Below are 22882 nucleotides of genomic sequence, written 5' to 3'. Positions count from 1 at the left end.
CACTTTTCCCACCCTCCCCGCCCCCACCCGCTCCACCCCACGGCGCCCCCACGGCGCTTGCTCCTTCCCAACCACCTTCTTCCCCTCCCCCACATCCGGTCTTCGCCCCTCCGGGAGCCCCAAGCCACCCCAGAAAGCTGACTGGTCCCCGATCCCCGGAGAGAGAACTGACATTGCATTGCTTTCTTTGGGGCGGCAGTGTCTCTAGTTTAGGGGACTCTCACTGCCAGAATCCGGCCGAGTGCCAGGGGCTAAGATTACCTGCTCTCATTCCTCTCCAGGACCCGATCACTTTGGAGAGTTTTCTGATACTCATAAAGTCACTGACCTTATTCAAGTGTCCTGCAACCTATTCCCCACTCTAATCATACCCCCAGCCCCAGCCTCGGAGTCAAGAGCTACAGGGACACTTCGTTCTCCTTGTAGGATTGGTGAAACCGTAATGAAGAATACCCCCTAAACTCCCACAGTCGGTGCGGATTCCTATGGGGAAGGCCCATATTGTTGACATCTTCCAGGCTTTGGTTCTGGACCTTGAGAAGGAGGATGTGGAACTAGTGATAGCGATGCTTTTTAGGGTAAATGTGTGTAGGTATTGGGGAGAAGGGAGGGGTCAATGGAAAAGGAATGGAAGTGGGTTAAAGCTCGTATTTCAGTCTTTGCTGTTCATACGGTGTCAGCTTGTGAGTTACTTATTTACAGACCGTCAAGCTGCTTCAGTCTAAACATGTTAACTCTTGATAAAAAGAAGAGAGGAAGAATGCAGCTTGTTACCTTGTTTTACATTTTTATTTCCCAAGTTTCTCAGCCATCTACGTTTTGAAAACTTGGATTACTTTTCAAGTCAGAACTTAAAGGGCTCAAGTAACATTTGGTGTTAATGACCAGTATGTGGAGTCTGATTTAGCTTTCCATAATTGACTTTTTGGGTTGTATTGGCAAATTACAGTCCTAAATGATGAATGTTGAATGATGCACTATGTTTTTGTTGAAGTGAGATTTCCTGAAAATAATTAATTTCAGAATTAAGGGAAAATTGATGTTGCTATCATGAGAAGTCATAAAAATACATATTTTAAGAACTGAAGGCGTTTAAAGCAGATAGCAGATAAAGCAGAAGGAACATGAACCTGAGATTTGGAAGACCTGGCTTCTCTAACTGCTGTTAATCAACTCTATGACTGAGGAAGTGGGCCTCAGTTCTTTTTTCTATAACATGAGGACACTGGACTATTTTAATTCAAAACTCAGAAAGTTAAAAGGGATCTTACCCTCTAGGAAAGAGTTTGGGAATGTCCTCCATTGCTGTCATTTTTCCTCCAAAAATAACCTGGCTTGGAAGTCATTGGTCCACGGGAAATTTGACTCTCCCTAGAAACTGGAGAAAAGGTAATGCAAGTAGAGAGGAACAGCTGGATTTCTGCTTGAGTAATAAACCCACTGACAGATTCTCGTTCGAATTTTGGAGACATAAAGAGAATGAGCATATGTACTTTATCTGTACCAGTTTCCTCACTCTCTCCTGGCAGAAGATGCAACACTTTTAGTGGTGCTGGGATTCTGGGATGTGTTTCCATTAGTTCTAATACAGATGAAGAAGATGTGGTAGAGGGAAAGATGGTGGCAGAAGGAATGAATAAAGAGGCAAAGTTGCCTGCCAAAAAGAAAAGAAAGAAGGGTTCACGAATTAAAGGGAAAAGGCGCCGAAAAAAACTGATTCTTGCCAAAAAGTTCAGTAAGGACTTGGGATCTGGGAGGCCTGTGGCAGATGGCCCTGCTCCATTTGCTTCCAGTGCCCCTGAGCAGGATGAAGAAAGTCTTTTTGAGAGCAATATAGAAAAACAAATTTATTTACCTAGTACCAGAGCCAAGACCTCCATTGTGTGGCACTTCTTTCATGTGGATCCCCAGTACACTTGGCGGGCTATTTGTAACCTCTGTGAAAAAAGTGTCAGCAGGGGTAAGCCAGGCAGCCATCTTGGTACATCTACACTTCAGCGGCATCTTCAGGCAAGGCATTCACCTCACTGGACCAGGGCCAACAAGTTTGGAGTCACTAGTGGGGAGGAGGACTTTGCCTTAGATGTTTCTTTATCTCCCTCTTCTCCTGGAAGCAATGGAAGCTTTGAATATATTCCTACTGATTCATTAGATGATAATAGAATGGGCAAGAAACGTGATAAATCAGCATCTGACGCCTTGAGGGCAGAAAGAGGGAGATTTCTCATCAAAAGTAACATTGTCAAGCATGCCTTAATTCCTGGAACCAGAGCCAAGACATCTGCAGTCTGGAATTTTTTTTATACTGATCCTCAGCACATTTCAAGAGCTGTGTGTAATATATGCAAAAGAAGTGTGAGCCGGGGTAGACCAGGCTCCCACTTAGGAACTTCAACCCTTCAACGACACCTGCAGGCCACTCATCCCATCCATTGGGCTGTTGCCAACAAAGACAATGGTGCTGTTGGAAATGGATTAGATGAGACTGAGAGTGAGAGCAGTGATCCCTTGAATGATACTTTGCATGGAGAGAAGTCTACAGGCAGCCAAGATTTAACAGCTGAGGACCTCAGTGACTCTGGCTCAGATGAACCTCCTGTTTTAGAGGTTGGAAATAGACCAGAGAGTCCTGTTCCCGTTGTAGAGCAAGACGACGTAATGCATGCGCAAGAGACAGGAACAACATACTGCGGGAATCCAGCCTCGAGTCAGATAAGTCAGGCACTTATTCAGATGATTGTGGAAGACATGCATCCCTACAACCACTTCTCAACCCCAGCTTTTCAGAAGTTCTTGCAGATTGTGGCTCCTGACTATAGGTTGCCATCAGAGACTTACTTTTTCACTAAGACTGTGCCTCAGTTATATGACTGTGTCAGAGAAAAAATTTTCTTAACTTTGGAGAATGTTCAAAGCCAAAAGATCCACCTGACTGTGGACATATGGACCCATGACCCGTCCACTGACTACTTTATTGTGACTGTACACTGGGTCTCTTTGGAAACCACATCTTCCAATAATGGTGGAGTCCCCAATTTTAGAAAGTGGGCAGTGCTTTGTGTTACAGGCTTGGCCAAAGACTGTTTGATAACTAACATTTTACAAGAATTAAATGATCAGATTGGTCTGTGGCTTTCTCCTAATTTCCTTATCCCTAGCTTCATTGTTTCTGACAATTCTTCTAATGTGGTACATGCAATCAAAGATGGTGGTTTTACTCACGTACCATGCTTCCTGCATTGTCTAAATATAGTCATTCAGGACTTTTTCTGTGAGCACAAAAGCATTGAGAACATGTTAGTGGCTGCTAGGAAAACTTGTCATCATTTCAGTCATTCAGTCAAGGCCCGTCAGATACTACAAGAGTTTCAAAATGATCACCAACTTCCATGGAAGAATTTAAAGCAAGATGAAACTGGCCATTGGATTTCCACTTATTATATGTTAAAATGGCTCCTGGAGCATTGCTACTCAGTTCATCATAGTCTTGGTAGAGCCAGTGGAGTTGTGCTCACTTCCCTTCAGTGGACTCTAATGACCTACGTTTGTGATATTCTTAAGCCATTTGAGGAGGCTGCTCAGAAAGTCAGTGTAAAGACCACAGGATTGAATCAGGTGCTTCCCCTAATCCATCATCTACTCCTTTCTCTGCAGAAACTCAGAGAAGATTTTCAAGTCAGAGGTATTACTCAGGCTCTCACTCTGGTGGACAGTTTATCTTTGAAACTTGAAACTGATACCTTACTAAGTGCCATGCTCAAATCCAAGCCCTGTATCTTGGCTACTTTGTTAGATCCTTGCTTTAAGAACAGTTTGGAAGATTTTTTTCCTCAAGGTGCTGATTTAGAAATTTATAAACAGATCCTTGCTGAAGAGGTTTGTAATTATATGGACTCTTCACCAGAAACCTGCCAAATTGCAACTTCAGAAGTATCTGGTCCCTTAGTTACAGTGGGAGCTGATTCATTTACCTCATCCTTAAAAGAAGGCACCTCCAGTTCAGGTTCCATGGATAGCTCAGCTGCAGATAGTGTTGCCATTGGAAGCAAAGGCTTTATGTTCCCTTCTGCTATAGCAGTAGTGGATGAGTACTTCAAAGAGAAGTATTCAGAGCTCACAGGAGGTGATGACCCTTTGATTTACTGGCAGGGGAAGGCGAGCATCTGGCCAGCTTTGACCCAAGTTGCCGTTCAGTATCTAAGTTGCCCCATGTGCAGTTGGCAGTCTGAATGTATGTTTACCACAAATAGTCACTTCCACCCAAAGCAGGTCATGCACATGGACTTCGACAATACAGAACAGCTGATATTTCTGAAAATGAACTCGAAAAACATTAACTACGATTATTCTACATTGGTTCTCAGCTGGGATCCAGAGACTAAGGCTGCTCAAAACAATGAAAAAGAAATATTACCTTAATTTCTTATTCCTTTCTCTATTTAAAATGGGCAACTTTTGCTATATTACTGTATCCTTACTGCTATAGTTACTATGTAGAGTCATGTTGATTATTCTTTAAACACCAGGAGGGCATGGTGGCACACACCAATAGTCCCGCTTGGGAGGCTGAGGCAGGAAGATTACTTCACCCGTGAATTCGAGACCAGCCTGGGCAACACAGGGAGACCCTATCTCAAAAAAAAAAAAAAAAAAAAAAAATCTGAGGAAACCTGAAAATACAAAAAGGGCTGAAAATTCCTCAGCAGCAATTTAATGTTGATAAAATGAAGGTTAACTTTAAAGATTTTACAGTTGTCACACGATGTAGCTAGCTCTTGAAAAATGCTTCTATCAAGTGAAGAATTTTTAATTAAACAATATAGCGCAGCATCGAAAGGCCTTAGGTTATTTCTAGCTGGTAGGTTGAAGTAGTTATTGGTTTGAAGTAAAAATTTCACCCAACATGGGAAATTTGATTACTCTGAAACCAATGAGTTGAGAAAGAAAGAACAACAAAAACAAAACAACTACCAAATTGGTATTCCGTTCCCCTCCCCGTTTTTCTCTCTCTTTAAAAACCCTGATGCTTACAACTTTGTAAAAATAAAACCCATGAAATTGTTTATATTTGGAAATTTCTAATTGCCTCCTCATACTGGTCAGCTTTATAATGTCAGATTACTGGGTGTGAAAGGATTACCCTTTATGTTTAGGATTGGAGCTATGTAAAAGGGAACATTAGAAAATAATTAGGGAAAAATTACTTTTAATCTTTGAATCACCTTTAGAATATAATATAAAATAATAAAGTAAGGATTGTATAGGTGCATTTTGCATAGTTATGGGTAAATAACATAGTAAAACCTTTATAAACTATTTAAAAGGATTAAATGGGATTTGAAGTGCAAGCCCTGTGAACATACTTTGACAACCCAGTGTGACTTTCCCAGAGAAGTTTCTCTAATTTTAGGTGGATCTTTTAAAAAGCACACATAATGATAATATTGTATTCTTTACTAACTATGAAGCTGTTTTGGCCACCGTATTCTACACTAAAAATAAGCAGCATGTATTAGGAGCCATTGGTGATATGAGTGAACTGATCTCAGTCATCCTTACGGTTCCTTCCCACTCTGAAAGTAGGTTTCTGTGGTGGAGTGGGAGGCCAGAGAGTGATGACTTTTTAGTAAAGGTCTATTAAAAGTTTCAGACTGAATAACTAATGTAAGATCCCAATTTGTCCTTTTTTTCATTTTAGATTTGGGGATATTCCCTGCCCAAAAAAATCCTGGAAAATTGACTAGTATTAAGTGTGAGTAAAAGGTGTCCACTTTTTTTAAGTTTTGGTTTTAGTTTTGTCTTGGATAGTATTTGGCAAGATTTAGCCTAGATATTATGCAGTATTTATTACATAAGAATCAAAATTGCTTTGTTACTGGGCTGGTTTCAAAAATTTGGAAAACTCATTTCTGTGTATCAAAATATTTTTTAATTTTTTTAATTTTCAAATTCTTAAATGGTAAATGTACCATTGTGAAGTGAAATTACCATCATTAGTAAAGAATTTGGACCTAGGCTGTGTAAGCAAGCCTTTGCAGGGCCAGTATTCAGTGTGATGCTAGTGTTGCTGGTGTTGCTATAAAAGAAGAAAAAAGTTCCCTTAGATAGAAGCCTCTGTGCTTGGACCGTGCCAGTTCAGAATGGCTATAATGCTGCTCTGCCTTCTGCAGCTTGCTGCACCACTCTGCAGTTACTCCATAACTACACGTTTTTATCTTTTTTGGTTAAACACTCCCTGATGATGATGGTGATGATAGACATACATCCAATATCATGTACATTGACAGCTGTGTAAGGATTTTCCTTCAGCTTTATTTTGTGGGCTAGGCAAAATTCAGTGTGACGTTAACTTCATGTGGTACTATGGTATGAGAGTAAGTTCGCTGTTTTTATAATGAACCCAAATCAAAGGCTTTTATAATGTATTTTAAAAGGAGAAACTTACCCAGATGTTTTATTTCTACACATTTGTATGTGTGTATGTGTGTGTGTGTGTGTATAAACCAGTTAGTGTATATATATTATATACATTAAAACTTTATATTTTTACATACAGTATGCTTTTATTATACAGATAATAAAGATGGGGGAAGGTTTCTGTTTTTTTCTTAATAGGTGAAGAAATCTTGAAGACCAGAAATTGGATCTTAATGAATTTTGGTGTTTTCCTTTTTTAACTTTTTTTTTCCTCTTTGTCTTTTTTCTTTTTAAATTATGTTGTTCGGCTATGGAAGATGGATTTAAAAAAAAAAAAAATCTTTGAATCTCAAGTTCATCTTTAAGTGAACTTTGTTTTTGTTTTTGTTTTTGTTTTTTGAGGAGATAACTAATGCTAGCTGTCTCCAGTCTGACAAAGGTTATTTGAATGGACTTAATCTTCCAGTAGTTGGGAGATGTTTTAAAAATGTTTTAAAAACACGTCCTGTGTTTCATTTGTGGCTGAGAGGTTTCCTTGGCAATGTGAGGAGGAAAATTCTTTCTGCCTCATTATTATTAATTCATGGATTGAGTGTTGGTTCGACCTACAGGCGTAATAGATTGGAACTCAGTGAAGACACAGACGTTCCTGTTGAGAGCAACCAGCTAATGTAAGTGAGGAAATGGGCCTTTACTTATTAAACAACCAAACTTTTTTTAATGTATAATTTGATATTTAATATATAATATATAGTTTTCCTGGACTAGCAAGAAATAAATTAAAAGACCATTGTCTAGACATTCTTTCTTGTAATTGTTTATAAGCTTTTAGTTTGGGAATGGAAGTGTCTTTTTTCTTAGTTTTTTTCTTTTTTAGATAATAGATACACACTGTAAAAAGTAAATAAAACAGTATAGCCAGCTTGCAAGGTGGCTCAATTGGTAGAGTGTCCGCCTAGCAAGCATGAGGACCTGAGTTCAAACAGTATAGCCAAGATGAAGTCCATGTATAATTCAATTTCCTTGGGTAAAAATTACTGTTTGTAATGTATCACAACACAGTCATAGTTCCTTGCCTGTGTACATGGCCCTGTTTCATCTTTTTAATGAGTCTGTAGTGTTCCTTTGTATGGATATGCCATAATTTAATGTATTCCTTGTTGTTAAACATTTGGGTTCTTGCTGTTATAAACAAAATAGCATGCATCCAATAACAGCTGGATGCATACAACTGTGTGAATTTACTTCCTTAGAACCAGTTCTTGGATACAAAATGAGAAGTTACCTATTACTCTCACAAGAGAGTGTAACAATTTACTGAACAACTAATGAGGCTTTCTTGATTTACAAATGCTCTAGATTGTATCCCTTTTAGTAAAGATACTAATCTTTGGCCATGTTGTTGATACATCTTTTGCTATGTAAGTGTTTTCCTTTTTTATCAGTTTTATTGCTGTGGTTTTTAACTTTGGTATCATAGGGAAGGTTTTTTCCCATTCTAAACTTCTGAAAAATACCATGATTTTTCGTGGGTACTTGGGTGATTACATGTTCTATGTTAGAAGAGCTGTCTGAGGATTGCAGTAATGTGAAGTATTACCAGTCTCCCCCACAGGCATGGGGAGACATTTCCAAATATAGCTTGTCCTCTGCTGAGCAGTTTCGAATTCAGAATCTTTCTTGGTATAGTGCTCTAATTAGTGAGCTGACATCTTTTTGCCATCCTTGCTTTTATTCTCCTGGAGCTTTTACATGTGAAAAATAATTTTCCAAATGGCTGGCTATTTTTGTTTTAATTTCAAATGCGACTTTTTTCATAAATCACTTTTATCAACTAGCTTGAATTGTTTATCTGTTTACTTATTTACCAGTATTACATTAAAACATTTTTATATTTATCATCTATGGTATCAAGTAGAGTAAAATTCTTTCATTCTTTTTCATTGTTTTTGGCAGTATCCAGGTTTGAACTCAGGGCCTTGCACTTGCTAAGAAGGCACTCCATCACTTGAGCCATGCTCCCAGCCTTTTTTTCTTTCTTTTTTTTCTTTTGTAGTACTGGGGCTTGAACTCAGTGCCTACACCTTGAGCCACTCCACCAGCCCTTTTTTGTGACGGGGTTTTTTTTGTTGTTGTTTTGGTTTTTTTTTTTGAGATAGGGTCTCACAAACTGTTTGCCTGGGCTGGCTTTGAACAGAGATCCTCCTGATCTCTGCCTCCTGAGTAGCTAGGATTACAAGCATGAGCCACTGGCGCCTGTCTTTTAAGTCCTTTTTATTTTCTTCTCTTCTTGAACCATTTTTTTCCTTTTTGAAATCTTGCTAAGATGACTAGGATTTTGTCTTATTTTATCCCCTTTGCTCTATTAATATAATTAAGTTCTTAATATTAACCCATTCTTAGTCTTGAAATAAGCCTTTTTGGTCATGTAATGTTATTTTTTTAATACACAACTAAATTAGCTAATGCTTTCTTGACATTTTTCATCTCTATCATAAATCAGAGGTTCAAAGCACAGTTGTTCGGTGGTACTGGGGTTTGAACTCAGGGCCTCACGCTTGCTAGGCAGGTGCCCTACCACTTGAGCCCATTTCATGAGCCCTATTTTGTGTTGTGTATTTTCAAGATAGGGTCTTGTGAACTGTTTGCCCAGGCTGGCTTCTTCGAACTGCCATTCTTCTGATCTCTGCTCCTGAGCAGCTAGGATTATAGGCATGAATCACCAGCACCTGGCTTGTTTAAAAAAAATTTTTTGAAAAAGCAGTGAATTGGTATCTGTTGTTTTGTCCTTTTTTTTTTTTTTTTATGTTTACTAAATTCTTTTTCTCAAGTTAGAATACTTGCTTGAATAGTTTATTTAAAAAAATGCATGGAGTACATACAGAGTATACTTTTTGAGACTTTTCATGTCTTAAAAACTTATCCTCTGTCTAGACATATCTGTGAAATACAGTTTGAGGGCTGAATTAAAGGTCATAATTTTCTTTTAATTCTGGATGTATGGTACTTTATCCTTTGGTGTTTAGAGTTTCAGATGAGTTCTAATAATTTGAACTGTGGTTTTTTTCTTATGTCAGTCTGCTTTTCCTAGAAATCTTTACCATTAGAATTCAAAAATTTTCCATACCTATGTGTAGTAGCGGTATCTTTAAAGAAAAATTCCTGTCTGGCAGTTCATGGACTTCTTTTAAGGCTCAAGACCATCCAATGTAAAGAAATTTTCTAGTATTGTTTCTTTTATTATCTCTACCAGTTCCATTCCTTCTTTTTAGAATGTCCGTTGTCTTAAATTTCCTGGAAATACTTCCATGTCATAAACCTTTTCTCTTGTTGACACTTCTTTTTGTACTTTATTAGATTGTGGGAGATGTCCTGTCACAGCTCTCATGTAACTCAGTTGTGTTCTTCATGAATGTTTAATCTGTGTTTTTCCTCTGTTAAAATCTCTTTTTTTTTTTTTTTTGAGGGAAGAGGACAGAAATTTGTGTTTGCTTCTTCTTTTTTTGCTGGTCCTAGGCTTTGAACTGGGGGCCCTGGTATGCTCCGCAGGTGCTCTACTACTTGAGCCATACCCCCAGCCATTTTGGCTTTAATTATTTTTTAAATGGGAAGGGTCTCAGTGTTTTGCCCCACGGCCAGCCTCTGATCCACCTCTTTATACCTGCAGCATGCTGGGATTGCAGGTGGGTGGGTGCCTTACCTCACCCAGCTTGTTTGTTGAAGTGGGTCTTGTTAACTTGGCTTGGACCTTCTATCCTGACCTCTGCCTCCTGAGTAGCTAGAATTGCATGTATGTGCCATTGGACCTGGCCCAAGTTTTATTTTCTAAGGTTTCTATTCTTTGCACTCTTACTTTCATAGAGCTGTCTTTTTTGTATGAATACTAAGTCTTTGAAAACTTGGTGAGAACATGAAGATGGTATAAGAATTTCTTTTTTCCCACATTAATCTGAGGAGCTTGAAAGAGGGCCAGTTACTCATCTTGGCTTCCTACTTTGAAACAGCTATTTTTTTTTTTGAAAAGTAGATCTTTCTTGATAGCCTAAAATGCATTGTTTTTTCCCCTTTTAAAACTTAAACTTATTGGAGTGCATCTTGTTCTTGGGGGGTTTTGCCTGGAATAATATTATTACCAATTTTTAATTTATAGGGTTTTTTAAAATGCCATTTTCATGAATATATTCTTGAATTATTTTTTATTCTAGTGAAAATGATAAAAGCCCAGGGTATAGAACAGATAGAGAAAGGATCTTTTCTGTTGAAACATTGGTAGTAAGGTGCCCGTCTATTCAGGATTCAGTGCTCCCTCACTCTGCCTAACTTCCAGGGACTTTTTCGGAGTCTAATTTGCAAAAAATTAGGAATTCATGCTTTTTGTTGTTGGTTTGGTAGCACTGGGGTTTGAATTCAGGCCTCACACTTTCTGGGCAGGTGCTCTTCCACTTGAGCCACTCCACAAGCCCTATTTTCTGTTGGGTGTTTTCGAGATAGGGTCTTGTGAACTTTTTGCCCACACTGGCCTCAAATCATGATCCTCCAGATCTCTGCCTCCCAAATAGCTAGGATTACAGGTATGAGCCACCACCACCCAGTGAATTCATGCTGTTTTTCACCATTTCAAAGCTACTATTTTATTTAATTAAAGAAGACCCCTCCCACAAACAGTTTCATAAGTATATATTCTTTGGGATATTGCCTTCAGGAGTAAAAGTGACCTCTAGGCCATTTTTCCCCTTTAAATTTTTTTTTCTATTGAACGTTTTCATTTTCCTCAGATTAATAGTTTTTCTCGTTCGCATATGTGCCATTATAATTATTTAAATGTATCTTAGAGACTTGATCCCATTTGAGGCAGTTTTTAAAATTATTACCTTGAAGCTGGGCACTGGTGGTTCACACTTGTAATCCTTGCTCCTCGGGATGGTGAGATTAGGAGGATCGTGTTTTTAAACCCAGCTCAGGCAAATAGTTTGAGAGACCCTGTCTCAAAAAAACCCAACATAAAATAGGGCTGGCAGAATCACTCAAGTGGTAGAGTGCCTGCCCAGCAAGCCTAGCAAATGTGAAACCCTGAGTTCAAACCCCAGTAACACCAAAAAGAAAAAAAAACCTGATTACCTTAAGGCCAGTGTGGCTCATGCCTGTAATCCTAGCTACTCAGGCAGCAGAGATCAGGAAGACTATGCTTTGAAGCTAGCTGGGGCAAATAGTTCTCAAGACCCTATCTCAGTGAAACCCATCACAATGAAAGGGCTGATAGAGAGTGCCTGTCTAGCAGTCATGAGGCCTGCAGTTCAATTTTCAGTGCTACCAAAAAAAAAAAAAAAAAAAAAAAGATATTTGAACTTTTTTACTTAGATGGAAAAAACATGTAGCAAATGTAAGCCAACCAGGTTCCATTTTTTAAAAATATACATTACATATTTAGTTAGCAATACTATAAGAGTTTATGTTGAAGCAGTGTATCAAGCACCATAAGGAATACAAAAGATGAAAGGGCATGTCTGTCTTCCATAAAAATTTTACATTGTAGACAGGAATTGCAGTATTCACAATTAGTTTGTTTACATGTTAATACATTTAAAATGGTTCTAACAATGGGTGATTTGGAGTAACTTTTTTTTGGTTTTTGGTAGTACTGGGGCTTGAACTCAGGGCCTCATGCTTGCTAGGTAGGTGCTCTGCCACTTAAGTCACTCTGTCAGCCCCAAAACTGGAGTAAATTTTTTTTTTGTTTTTGGTTCTTGGGTGATTTGGAAGAGAAAGTTGGAAGTATCTAACTGAAATACTTTAATTCACTGTCTTCTCATTTTAGGATTACATTTTAAAGACGATTTCTGTGATTGAGTTGTCATTTGGAAGATTAAACCCATTTCAAGAGGACGTGGAGCTGGTCCTCTCCTTGAGGAATCAGTGGCTTATTGTACAAAGCCACTTCTGGTCTAAGAATTTACCCAGCATGCCTAACCAAGGAGAAGACTGCTATTTTTTTTTCTATTCTACGTGTACCAAAGTAAGAATTGGCAAACCTAAATGAGTTACTTCTACACTTTCTTTAATAAAAGTATATTATAAATACACTTAAAAGTGGCTAAGATTTTCCCTACATCCCAAATTGTTTTGTTTTTGCTCAACTGTTTAATATCTTTGACCTATGTGACTTGATAACTTTGATTTTACATATTTTGTATTAAATTGAGTGGCTTTGTATAACACAGAAACTCTTACAGGATGAATTTGACCTTTTCCAGATTTCCTGCTGCTAAGAATATAAAACTAAGTATGCTTTTGTAGTTTCTTTTTCCTCCCTTTGGTTTTATCTTTATCAAAATGCCCTGTTTTTTCTGATTAAGTCTTCTGCAGTGCTATCTGGGTATATCTGCTATTTCTGTCCTCTCTCCCTTCCTCCCAGGACTTTGCCAATGCTAGGCGAGCACTGTATCATCTAACTACATCCCAAGTCCTTCTGTTAATTCTTTATGACTAATTATGTAAATTTCTATGGTACATTAACTTTTTCTTAAATCATCTTGATGCATTTAAAATGATAAGTTCTGTAGCTGCGAGTATAGCTCAGTGATAGAGTGTTTGCTTAAGTATGCAGGAAGCCCTGGGTTCAATACCCAACATTTCCAGTCCATTTTGGAGATGCGGTCTTGAACTATTTGCCTGGGCTTGACTGGCCTCAAATCTCAATTCTCCTGATCTTATCCTCCCAAGTAGCTAGGATTGCAAGAATGAGCCACTGCTGCCAGCTCAATTTTATCTATTTTACATACAGCAGTTTGCACAGTAACATTTAGTTTCAGATAAAGTTTAGAGAGAAGTATAATTATGTTATACATTAATTATGGTTAAATCCTTATCTATTAACTTTCTTGTCTTTTAAACTTTCTGGTCTTCTGTCAAAAGCTAGAGTTACACAAGTCAAGATGGATGAGCAGTTTTGGAGATGAACTATAAGATACATTTTTACAGCCCTTATCTGTAAGCTGTTTTACTCACGTTGTCAGAGCAGATGAAGGGTACTGTCAAGAAATAAGTTACGGGAGCTGGGTGCCGGTGGCTCAAGTCTGTAATTCTAGCTACTTGAGAGGGTGAGATTGGGGGGATTGCTGTTCAAGGTCATCTTGGGAAAATAGTTTGAGAAACCCCCATCTCCAAAATAACCAGGGCAAAATGGACTGGAGGTGTGGCTTAAGCAGTAGAGCCCTTTCGCCAGTGGGAAGTCCTGAGTTTAGACTCCAGCCCCACCAAAACAAAAGAAGAAAGAAAAAGGTTATAGAATATTAAAAATTTGTTGTCTTTAGATTGTTCTTACTACTGCATTTCAGTTGTTTTCTGCCTTGCTGTCCTTCCCTTGTGTGCTTGTTTAGATTCTAGGAAACTTGTTACAGGCATTTTACATAGGATATATTTCAGTGTCACAGTTCTTTTCTGTGTTCTGTTTGTTAACAGGGTGACAGCTGCCCCTTTCGTCACTGTGAAGCTGCATTAGGAAATGAAACTGTTTGTACATTATGGCAAGAAGGGCGCTGTTTTCGACAGGTGTGCAGGTTTCGCCACATGGAGATTGATGTAAGTTTTTGTTGTTTTGAGACTGGGTCTTTACGTGTGTAGCTTAGGCTGGTCTCAAACTCATCATCTTTCTATGTTCGCTTCCTGAGTGCTGGAATTAACAGACATTAACCATCACACCCAACTTGATGTAAATTTTCAATTTGTATTACCATAATAAGTAGTCTAGGGTTGTGGTGGACCAATAAAAAATATAGTGACATTTTGTTTAATATGTGGGTTAATTTTTTAAGTGCACCAGTGACATTTCTGACACAATTAACGATCACTTAATACCTGTTAGGAAGCATGAATCCGTATATTTTTCTGGAAGGCAATTTGGGAAGATTAAGATGCATGCTTGTGCAGAGTGCCAGTGGTTCACACCTGTAATCTTTCACTACTTGGGAGGCTGAGATGAGGAGGATTAATGTTCAGTACCAGCCTCTCCAATAGTTCTCAAGACCTCATCTCCAAAATAACCAATTTTAATTTTTCTATTATTAGTGTGTAATTTTGGTCACCTGGTTAAGATGGTATATGCCAAACCAGGCATGGTGGTACATGCCTACAATCCCAGCTACTCAGAAGGTAAAGGCAGGAGGATTGTGAGTTTGAGGACAGCGCAGGCAAAATTAGTGAGACCCTATCTTAGAAACAAAATACAAAACAATAGCTGTGATGTGGCTTAAGTGGTAGAGCACTTGCCTACCAAGTATAAGGCCCTGGGTTCAATTTCTAGTATTGTCCGTGTTTGGGAAAGAAACAAAGGAATCAGGCCGGAGTATTCACTATGAAAATTTTTAAGTGTTTTGTGGAGAGGTACTTTGAGACCCTGTAAATATCCCATTTGTCATCACAGTGAATTTTTTTGCAGATACTTGTATTAGTATGAACTCATGGTTTTGTATTTTGTTCAATGTGTTGCATTCCATTACTATAGTTACTTGTTTCTTCTGTACAAAGTGACCCCAGTTTGGCCTGTAGGAGCCCAGTAAGCTAAGTTTTTGTCCTTTTTGATCATCTGTTGTTCTTTTTGGTTTTTTCATACTTAGTCTTGCTGTGAGCCCAGGCTTGCCTGGAACTTGCAGTGCCCTGCCTCTGCCTCCCAAGTGCTGGAATTATAAGTATGTGCCACCACGCACAGATTTCCATCATTCTTTAAGCTCCTCTTTGCTTTTTGGCTTAATGAGATTTTCTAGACTCATTCTGTAATTTTTCTTCTCCACCCCTGAAATTGGACATTTCTTCAAGGTACACTGGTCCCATTTAGTGAAGAATAGTATATAGAAATGAAGTTTTTCTCTGTTCCTGGTGTGTCATTGCTTTTCAGATCCTCTTAGTGGACAGAGCTAAGCTATGGAGTACACAAACATGGAGGTGTATGTAATTATTTCTTACTTTGTATCTACACACTGACACTCATGGGTTCACATAGATGATTCCAGTTCATCAGAGCTATAGGATTTAGTCTAACCTTTCTGTATAACTCTTCTCCAAAAGTGAAAAACTGAGTTTCTATTGTCCTTAGTACTTTTACTTATTTGATAAGTCCCCTAGTGTATAAGTCAGTTTTGTATCACAATGTCTTCCTTCCTCTCAGGCTTTGATATACACATGAGACTGTTGGTGTGTGGTGACACCTTTCTCACCTTGCTTTGACTCCAGTTCTGCCTTCCAGGCCTCTCCCCCAGCTCCCCTGTGAACACCCCTTACCCCTTCCTCCCCTGTTTGGAACCCAGTATCTTGCTCTGGTCAAGCACTCTCTCCAGGAGATACTTGTTCACACCCTTGGGCTCTTGCACTCTGTGCTAGGGAACCTTCCCATGTGAGATGCTCTGCTCAGTCTGCTCATTCTCCTGCTGTACACCATATTCTCTCAGGAAGATCCTTTCACACCCTGCTGCATTGGAACCCCTTCTGCACAGAAGCCTTACTACTACTCAGGCTCCAGCACTTGCCAGGCCACCCTCTTTGCAATGTCCTTTTCACCCTTGCTGGTAGAACACCTTTCTTATCTCATTCTGGCTCCAGTGTCTTGCTCTGGACCACCTTGCTTATTCTCCCCCAGATAAATACCTGATTCCCTTGGACCCACCTAATGACTTTAGACTGAATTGATTTGGAGGGGATGGGGAAAGAAAGAAGAGACTGAGTACACAATTTGTATTCCTGGGTTATAGAGCTACTCCAGCCTGGTCCCAGATTCCCAGTTTCTTAACTACTTTCTAAGCTGCCTGCCTTGTAAATAGCAGGGGATTGATACACTAAATAAATTGAGAAAAATACTAAGCAGCTTTTGAGTAAACATTGCTAGTGGAGTGTAAATTGGGACAACTCTTAGGAATGTGTCAGGGTCTCTTAAGAATTCTGTAGAAAACTAAAACAATATGTGACCACAAAGCCACCATTACAAAAGATTCTGCAAGGGATCCTGCACACAGAAAGTGACACCCAACTTAACCATGAAAAGGCAGGCAGCACCAAACCACAGGATAAGAAAAAGCAAGACAGTAGAGAGTAACATCAAGTTAGGTACACACAATCAAACCTTCAAACAACTAAGACAACTAAATGGCAGGAATCACCACATACCTATCAGTACTAACGCTTAATGTTAATGGACTTAATTCACCCATCAAAAGACACCGTTTGACAAAATGGATTAAAAAAGAAGATCCAACAATTTGCTGCTTACAGGAGACTCATCTCACCGACAGAAATAAGCATATGCTTAGGATGAAAGGCTGGAAGAAGATTTACCAAGCCAATGGCCCCCGAAAACAAGCAGGAGTAGCAATACTTATCTCTGACAAAGTAGACTTCAAACCTACATTGATCAAACGAGATAAAGAAGGACATTCCATACTAATAAAAGGGGAAATAGACCAAAAGGAAATAATAATCATCAATCTGTATGCAACCAATGTCAACGCACCCAATTTCATCAAACATACCCTGAAAGACCTAAAAGCATATATAAATGCCAAAACAGTGGTTGTGGGAGACTTTAACACTCCATTATCATCAATAGATAGGTCATCCAAACAAAAAATCAATAAAGAAATCCAAGATCTAAAATATGCAATAGATCAAGTGGACCTAGTAGATGTCTACAGAACATTTCATCCAACCTCTACACAATATACATTCTTCTCAGCAGCCCATGGAACCTTCTCCAAAATAGATCATATCCTAGGGCACAAAGCAAGCCTCAGCAAATATAAGAAAATAGAAATAATACCATGCATACTATCTGATCACAATGCAGTAAAAGTAGAACTCAACAACAAAAGTAAAGACAAAAAACATGCAAACAGCTGGAAACTAAATAACTCATTACTTAATGAAGAATGGATCATCGATGCAATAAAAGAGGAAATTAAAAAGTTCCTGGAAGTCAATGAAAATGAAAACACAACCTACCGGAACCTATGGGACACAGCTAAGGCAGTCCTGAAAGGAAAGTTTATAGCCATGAGTGCATATATTAAAAAGATTGAAAGATCCCAAATCAATGACCTAATGATACATCTCAAACTCCTAGAAAAACAAGAACAAGCAAATCCCAAAACAAATAGAAGGAGAGAAATAATAAAAATAAGAGCTGAAATCAATGAAATAGAAACCAAAAAAACCATACAAAGAATTAATGAAACAAAAAGTTGGTTCTTTGAAAAAATAAACAAGATCGATAGACCCCTGGCAAACCTGACTGAAATGAGGAGAGAAAAAACCCAAATTAGTAGAATTAGGAGTGCAAAAGGGGAGATAACAACAAACCATGGAAGTCCAGGAAATCATCAGAGACTACTTTGAGAACCTATATTCAAATAAATTTGAAAATCTAAAAGAAATGGAGAGATTTCTAGATACATATGATCATCCAAAACTGAACCAAGAGGAAATTAATCACCTGAATAGACCTATAACACAAAATGAAATTGAAGCAGCAATCAAGAGTCTCCCCAAAAAGAAAAGTCCAGGACCTGATGGATTCTCTGCTGAATTCTATCAGACCTTTAAAGAAGAACTGATACCAACCCTCCTTAAACTGTTCCACGAAATAGAAAGGGAAGGAAAACTGCCAAACACATTTTATGAAGCCAGTATTACACTTATCCCAAAACCAGGCAAAGACACCTCCAAAAAGGAGAACTATAGGCCAATCTCCTTAATGAACATTGATGCAAAGATCCTCAACAAAATAATGGCAAACCAAATTCAGCAACACATCAAAAAAATTATTCACCACGACCAGGTAGGCTTCATCCCAGGGATGCAGGGGTGGTTCAACATATGAAAATCAATAAACGTAATAAACCACATTAACAGAAGCAAAGACAAAAACCACTTGATCATCTCAATAGATGCAGAAAAAGCCTTTGATAAGATCCAACATCATTTCATGATAAAAGCTCTAAGAAAACTAGGAATAGAAGGAAAGTTCCTCAACATTATAAAAGCTATATATGACAAACCTACAGCCAGCATTATACTTAACGGAGAAAAACTGAAACCATTCCCTCTAAAATCAGGAACCAGACAAGGATGCCCACTATCTCCACTCCTATTCAACATAGTACTGGAATTCCTAGCCAGAGCAATTAGGCAAGAAGAAGGAATAAAAGGAATACAAATAGGTAAAGAAACTGTCAAAATATCCCTATTTGCAGACAACATGATCCTATACCTTAAAGACCCAAAAAACTCTACTCAGAAGCTTCTAGACATCATCAATAGCTATAGCAAGGTAGCAAGATATAAAATCAACATAGAAAAATCATTAGCATTTCTATACACTAACAATGAGCAAACGGAAAAAGAATGTATGAAAACAATTCCATTTACAATAGCCTCAAACAAAATCAAATACCTAGGTGTAAACCTAACAAAAGATGTGAAAGACCTCTACAAGGAAAACTATACACTTCTGAAGAAAGAGATTGAGGAAGACTATAGAAAGCGGAGAGATCTCCCATGCTCATGGATTGGTAGAATCAACATAGTAAAAATGTCGATACTCTCCAAAGTAATCTACATGTTTAATGCAATTCCCATCAAAATTTCAATGACATTCATTAAAGAGATTGAAAAATCTACTGTTAAATTTATATGGAAACACAAGAGGCCACGAATAGCCAAGGCAATACTCAGTCAAAAGAACAATGCAGAAGGTATCACAATACCTGACTTCAAACTATATTACAAAGCAATAACAATAAAAACAGCATGGTACTGGCACAAAAACAGACATGAAGACCAGTGGAACAGAATAGAGGATCCAGATATGAAGCCACACAACTATAAGCAACTTATCTTTGACAAAGGAGCTAAATATATACGATGGAGAAATAGCAGCCTCTTCAACAAAAACTGCTGGGAAAACTGGTTAGCAGTCTGCAAAAAACTGAAACTAGATCCATGTATATCACCCTATACCAAGATTAACTCAAAATGGATCAAGGATCTTAATATCAGACCCCAAACTCTTAAGTTGATACAAGAAAGAGTAGGAAATACTCTGGAGTTAGTAGGTATAGGTAAGAACTTTCTCAATGAAACCCCAGCAGCACAGCAACTAAGAGATAGCATAGATAAATGGGACCTCATAAAACTAAAAAGCTTCTGTTCATCAAAAGAAATGGTCTCTAAACTGAAGAGAACACCCACAGAGTGGGAGAAAATATTTGCCAACTATACATCAGACAAAGGACTGATAACCAGAATATACAGGGAACTTAAAAAACTAAATTCTCCCAAAACTAATGAACCAATAAAGAAATGGGCAAGTGAACTAAACGGAAGTTTCTCAAAAGAAGAAATTCAAATGGCCAGAAAACACATGAAAAAATGCTCACCATCTCTAGCAATAAAGGAAATGCAAATTAAAACCACACTAAGATTCCACCTCACCCCTGTTAGAATAGCCATCATCAGCAACACCACCAACAACAGGTGTTGGCGAGGAAGCGGGGAAAAAGGAACCCTCTTACACTGTCGGTGGGAATGTAGACTAGTACAACCACTCTGGAAAAAAATTTGGAGGCTACTTAAAAAGCTGGACATGGATCTACCATTTGATCCAGCAATACCACTCTTGGGGATATACCCAAAAGACTGTTACTCCAGAGGCACCTGCACACCCATGTTTATTGCGGCACTATTCACAATAGCCAAGTTATGGAAACAGCCAAGATGCCCCAGCACTGACGAATGGATTAAGAAAATGTGGTATCTATACACAATGGAATTTTATGCAGCCATGAAGAAGAATGAAATGTTATCATTCGCTGGTAAATGGATGGAATTGGAGAACATCATTCTGAGTGAGGTTAGCCTGGCTCAAAAGACCAAACTAGCTAGCATTTGTTGCCCTTAATGCAGAGAAACTAAAGCAGATACCTTAAAAGCAACTGAGGCCAATAGGAAAAGGGGAACAGGTACTAGAGAAAAGGTTAGATCAAAAAGAATTAACCCAGAAGGTAACACCCACACACAGTAAATCAATGTGAGTCAATGCCCTGTATAGCTATCCTTATCTCAACCAGCAAAACCCCTTGTTCCTTCCTATTATTGCTTATACTCTCTCTACAACAAAATTAGAAATAAGGGCAAAATAGTTTCTGCTGGGTATTGGGTGGGGGGAGAGGGAGAGGGCAGAGTGGGTGGTAAGGGAGGGGGTGGGGGCAGGGGGGAGAAATGACCCAAGCCTTGTATGCACATATGAATAATAAAAGAAAAATGAAAAAAAAAAATGTTAAAGTCACAAAAAAAAAAAAAAAAAAGAATTCTGTAGAATATACTCCCAGCTGGGAATTACTGCACCATAGAGTAAGGATACTATTTGAGTCATGAGAGAAAAAGACGTAGGAGGAGTCTCTTGGAATCAGTGTGTGGATTTCATTATGCCCGCATGCAAGTCACATAGAACCCACTGTTTCTCTGCAGTGAGATGCAGCAACTCAAATAGTGTTTCTACCAGGGAGGTCCATTAGAAACTCAGCAGCCCAAGTTTTTCTTTGGGCTAGCCATGTAAGACCCTCTGCCTAGAATATACCAAATTTCCAGGCTCTCAGAAAGAAGAAAAATGCTAAGCATAAACCATGTTTTTACACAGGCTAGGCACCGTCTCCCCATTACCATTTAACTGACCAGGCATTCTAAGAGCCAAGTTTCCATATGCCAGCCAACGGCCAGCCATGCAAACAGGCCTTTCTAAGGATAATAGTGTAAGGTCAGCTGTGTTCACTCTTTTGCTGAGACTTAGTTGGCTCTCTCTCTCTGAAAATAGCTAAATAATTATACCTCGTACTTGTGTTCAAAATGAAGTTTATTAGAACTAATCATTACATGTAGCATCATTTGTAAAATATTGGGAACAACCTTGCTATCCCTCATTTACAGTAAGTTTTGCTAGGTGCTGATGGCTCACACCTGTAATCTTAGCTATTTGAGAGACAGATCAGGAAGATCAAGGTTTGAGGTCAGCCAAGGGAAATAGTTCAAGAGACCCCCATCCCCAAAATAACTAGAGTAAAATGGACTGGAGATATGGCTCAAGTGGTTGAGTGCCTGCTTTGCAAGAGCAAAGTTCTGAGTTCAAACCACAGTTCCACCAGAAGATAAATAAGTCTGCTTTCATACTGGGGTGTGCTGGGCAACTGTTAACTAAAAAAAGAGGAAACTGATTTATTGATATAGAAAGATCAGAATATATCAAGTAAAATTGTAAGGGGCAGAACAGGTATGTAAAGTGGATGAATTCATATTTGATGTTTTTCTTACATGTGTATTTTTAAAAATCTCTGGAAGTATAAAGGAGATCCTTAATAGTGGCCAATGGGGGATAGGCCACGGGGGCAGGATAAGAAGGACCTCTCTTACTGTGTACCCCTTCTGTATGCAGTCTCTTTTCATTATTTATGTGTTTCCTATTTGCTGATTTGCCTACTTGCTAAATCTTACTTGTAATTCCTAGATTGGTACTTGAGTGCTTTTGTGGCCAAAACTTTGAGCTGCCTGGTATGTTTTTCTTTGAGCTGGGACAGGGTGACAACTCAGTCTTCCTGTTTTAGCTCTCATATATAATCTAGTGTCCTTTTTTTTTTTTTTTGGTGGTGTTGGGATTTGAATTAAGGGCCTTCACCTTGAGTCAATCTGCCAGCCCTTTTTTGTGATTTTTTTTTTTCAATATAGGTTCTCACAAACTGTTTGCCCAGGCTGGCTTCAAACTGCGATCCTCCTGATCTCTGCCTCCTGAATAGCTAGGATTATAGGCGTCAGCCACCAGCAGCAGGCTCAAGTGTCTTTTTTTTTTTTTTTGCAGACTATTTGTATCATGATGTTTTGCAGTGAATTTCATATTAATGAATCACAATATTAAATAAGGTGTCTTTAATAGAAACATAAAAAAAAGATTATGTATTGATTGGTTGATGAAAATGTTCGGGGGTGGAGGGAGGTAGCAGGTGCTGGTGGCTCATGTCTGTAATCCTAAGTTACTCAGGAAGCTATGAGATCAGGAGGATTGATGTTCGAGGCCAGCCTGGGCAAATAGTTCTCGTGACCCTATTTCAAAAATTAAGGGGCTGTTAGAGTGACTGAAGCAATAGGGTGCCTGCCTAGCAAGCATAAGGCCCTGAGTTCAAATTCCCCCTAGTGCTACAAAAAGAAAATGTTCTTGGGGGTTTCAGGAACTCAGCCCTGTATTTCCCTTAGGAACAGTGGTTTAATATTCATTCATAATTCTTTGCCTCTTGTGACTTTATAGAGCATGACTCCTGCAATTAATGTAAATCAACTATGTTATCTTTGGACCATGTGCTATATTACTATTAAGACTTAAGTCATTGTGTAGGAAAAATACCATTGTAATGTAATTGTTACTGTGTTCTGGGTGAAAAAT

At 38.6% G+C, this 22882-nt stretch overlaps 2 protein-coding genes across 9 annotated transcripts in view; both read left to right on the top strand.

The window, feature by feature from the left end:
- The window catches only part of Zc3h11a (zinc finger CCCH-type containing 11A), a 48193-nt gene that overhangs the window by 362 nt on the left and 24949 nt on the right, over positions 1–22882 (top strand). For 4 of the 8 annotated variants that reach the window (XM_074048586.1, XM_074048585.1, XM_074048584.1 and 1 more), the window contains exons 1-3: positions 4462–7088; positions 12233–12430; positions 13876–13995. In XM_074048586.1, coding sequence (XP_073904687.1) covers positions 12377–12430; positions 13876–13995 — 174 coding nt within the window. In that variant the 5' untranslated portion in view covers positions 4462–7088; positions 12233–12376. Of the gene's footprint in view, positions 1–4461; positions 7089–12232; positions 12431–13875; positions 13996–22882 lie in introns of those variants that run through there. The other 4 variants (XM_074048581.1, XM_074048580.1, XM_074048583.1 and 1 more) reach the window with 2 other exon arrangements.
- On the top strand, positions 577–4696 carry Zbed6 (zinc finger BED-type containing 6). Its single transcript, XM_020176117.2, has one exon. The coding sequence runs from the start codon at positions 1480–1482 to the stop codon at positions 4417–4419; it is 2940 nt and encodes a 979-aa protein (XP_020031706.1). The 5' UTR covers positions 577–1479; the 3' UTR covers positions 4420–4696.

The sequence above is a fragment of the Castor canadensis genome, chromosome 11, assembly GCF_047511655.1.
Source record: "Castor canadensis chromosome 11, mCasCan1.hap1v2, whole genome shotgun sequence".
In the NCBI taxonomy this organism is placed as follows: Eukaryota; Metazoa; Chordata; class Mammalia; order Rodentia; family Castoridae; genus Castor; species Castor canadensis.
Note: the sequence above shows the minus strand (reverse complement) of the source record. Positions and strands in the feature narration are given on the sequence as shown.

Excerpts from the sequence above, each read along its gene's own strand:
- Zbed6 (XM_020176117.2), top strand. The coding sequence starts at position 1,480 with ATGAGCATATGTACTTTATCTGTACCAGTTTCCTCACTCTCTCCTGGC.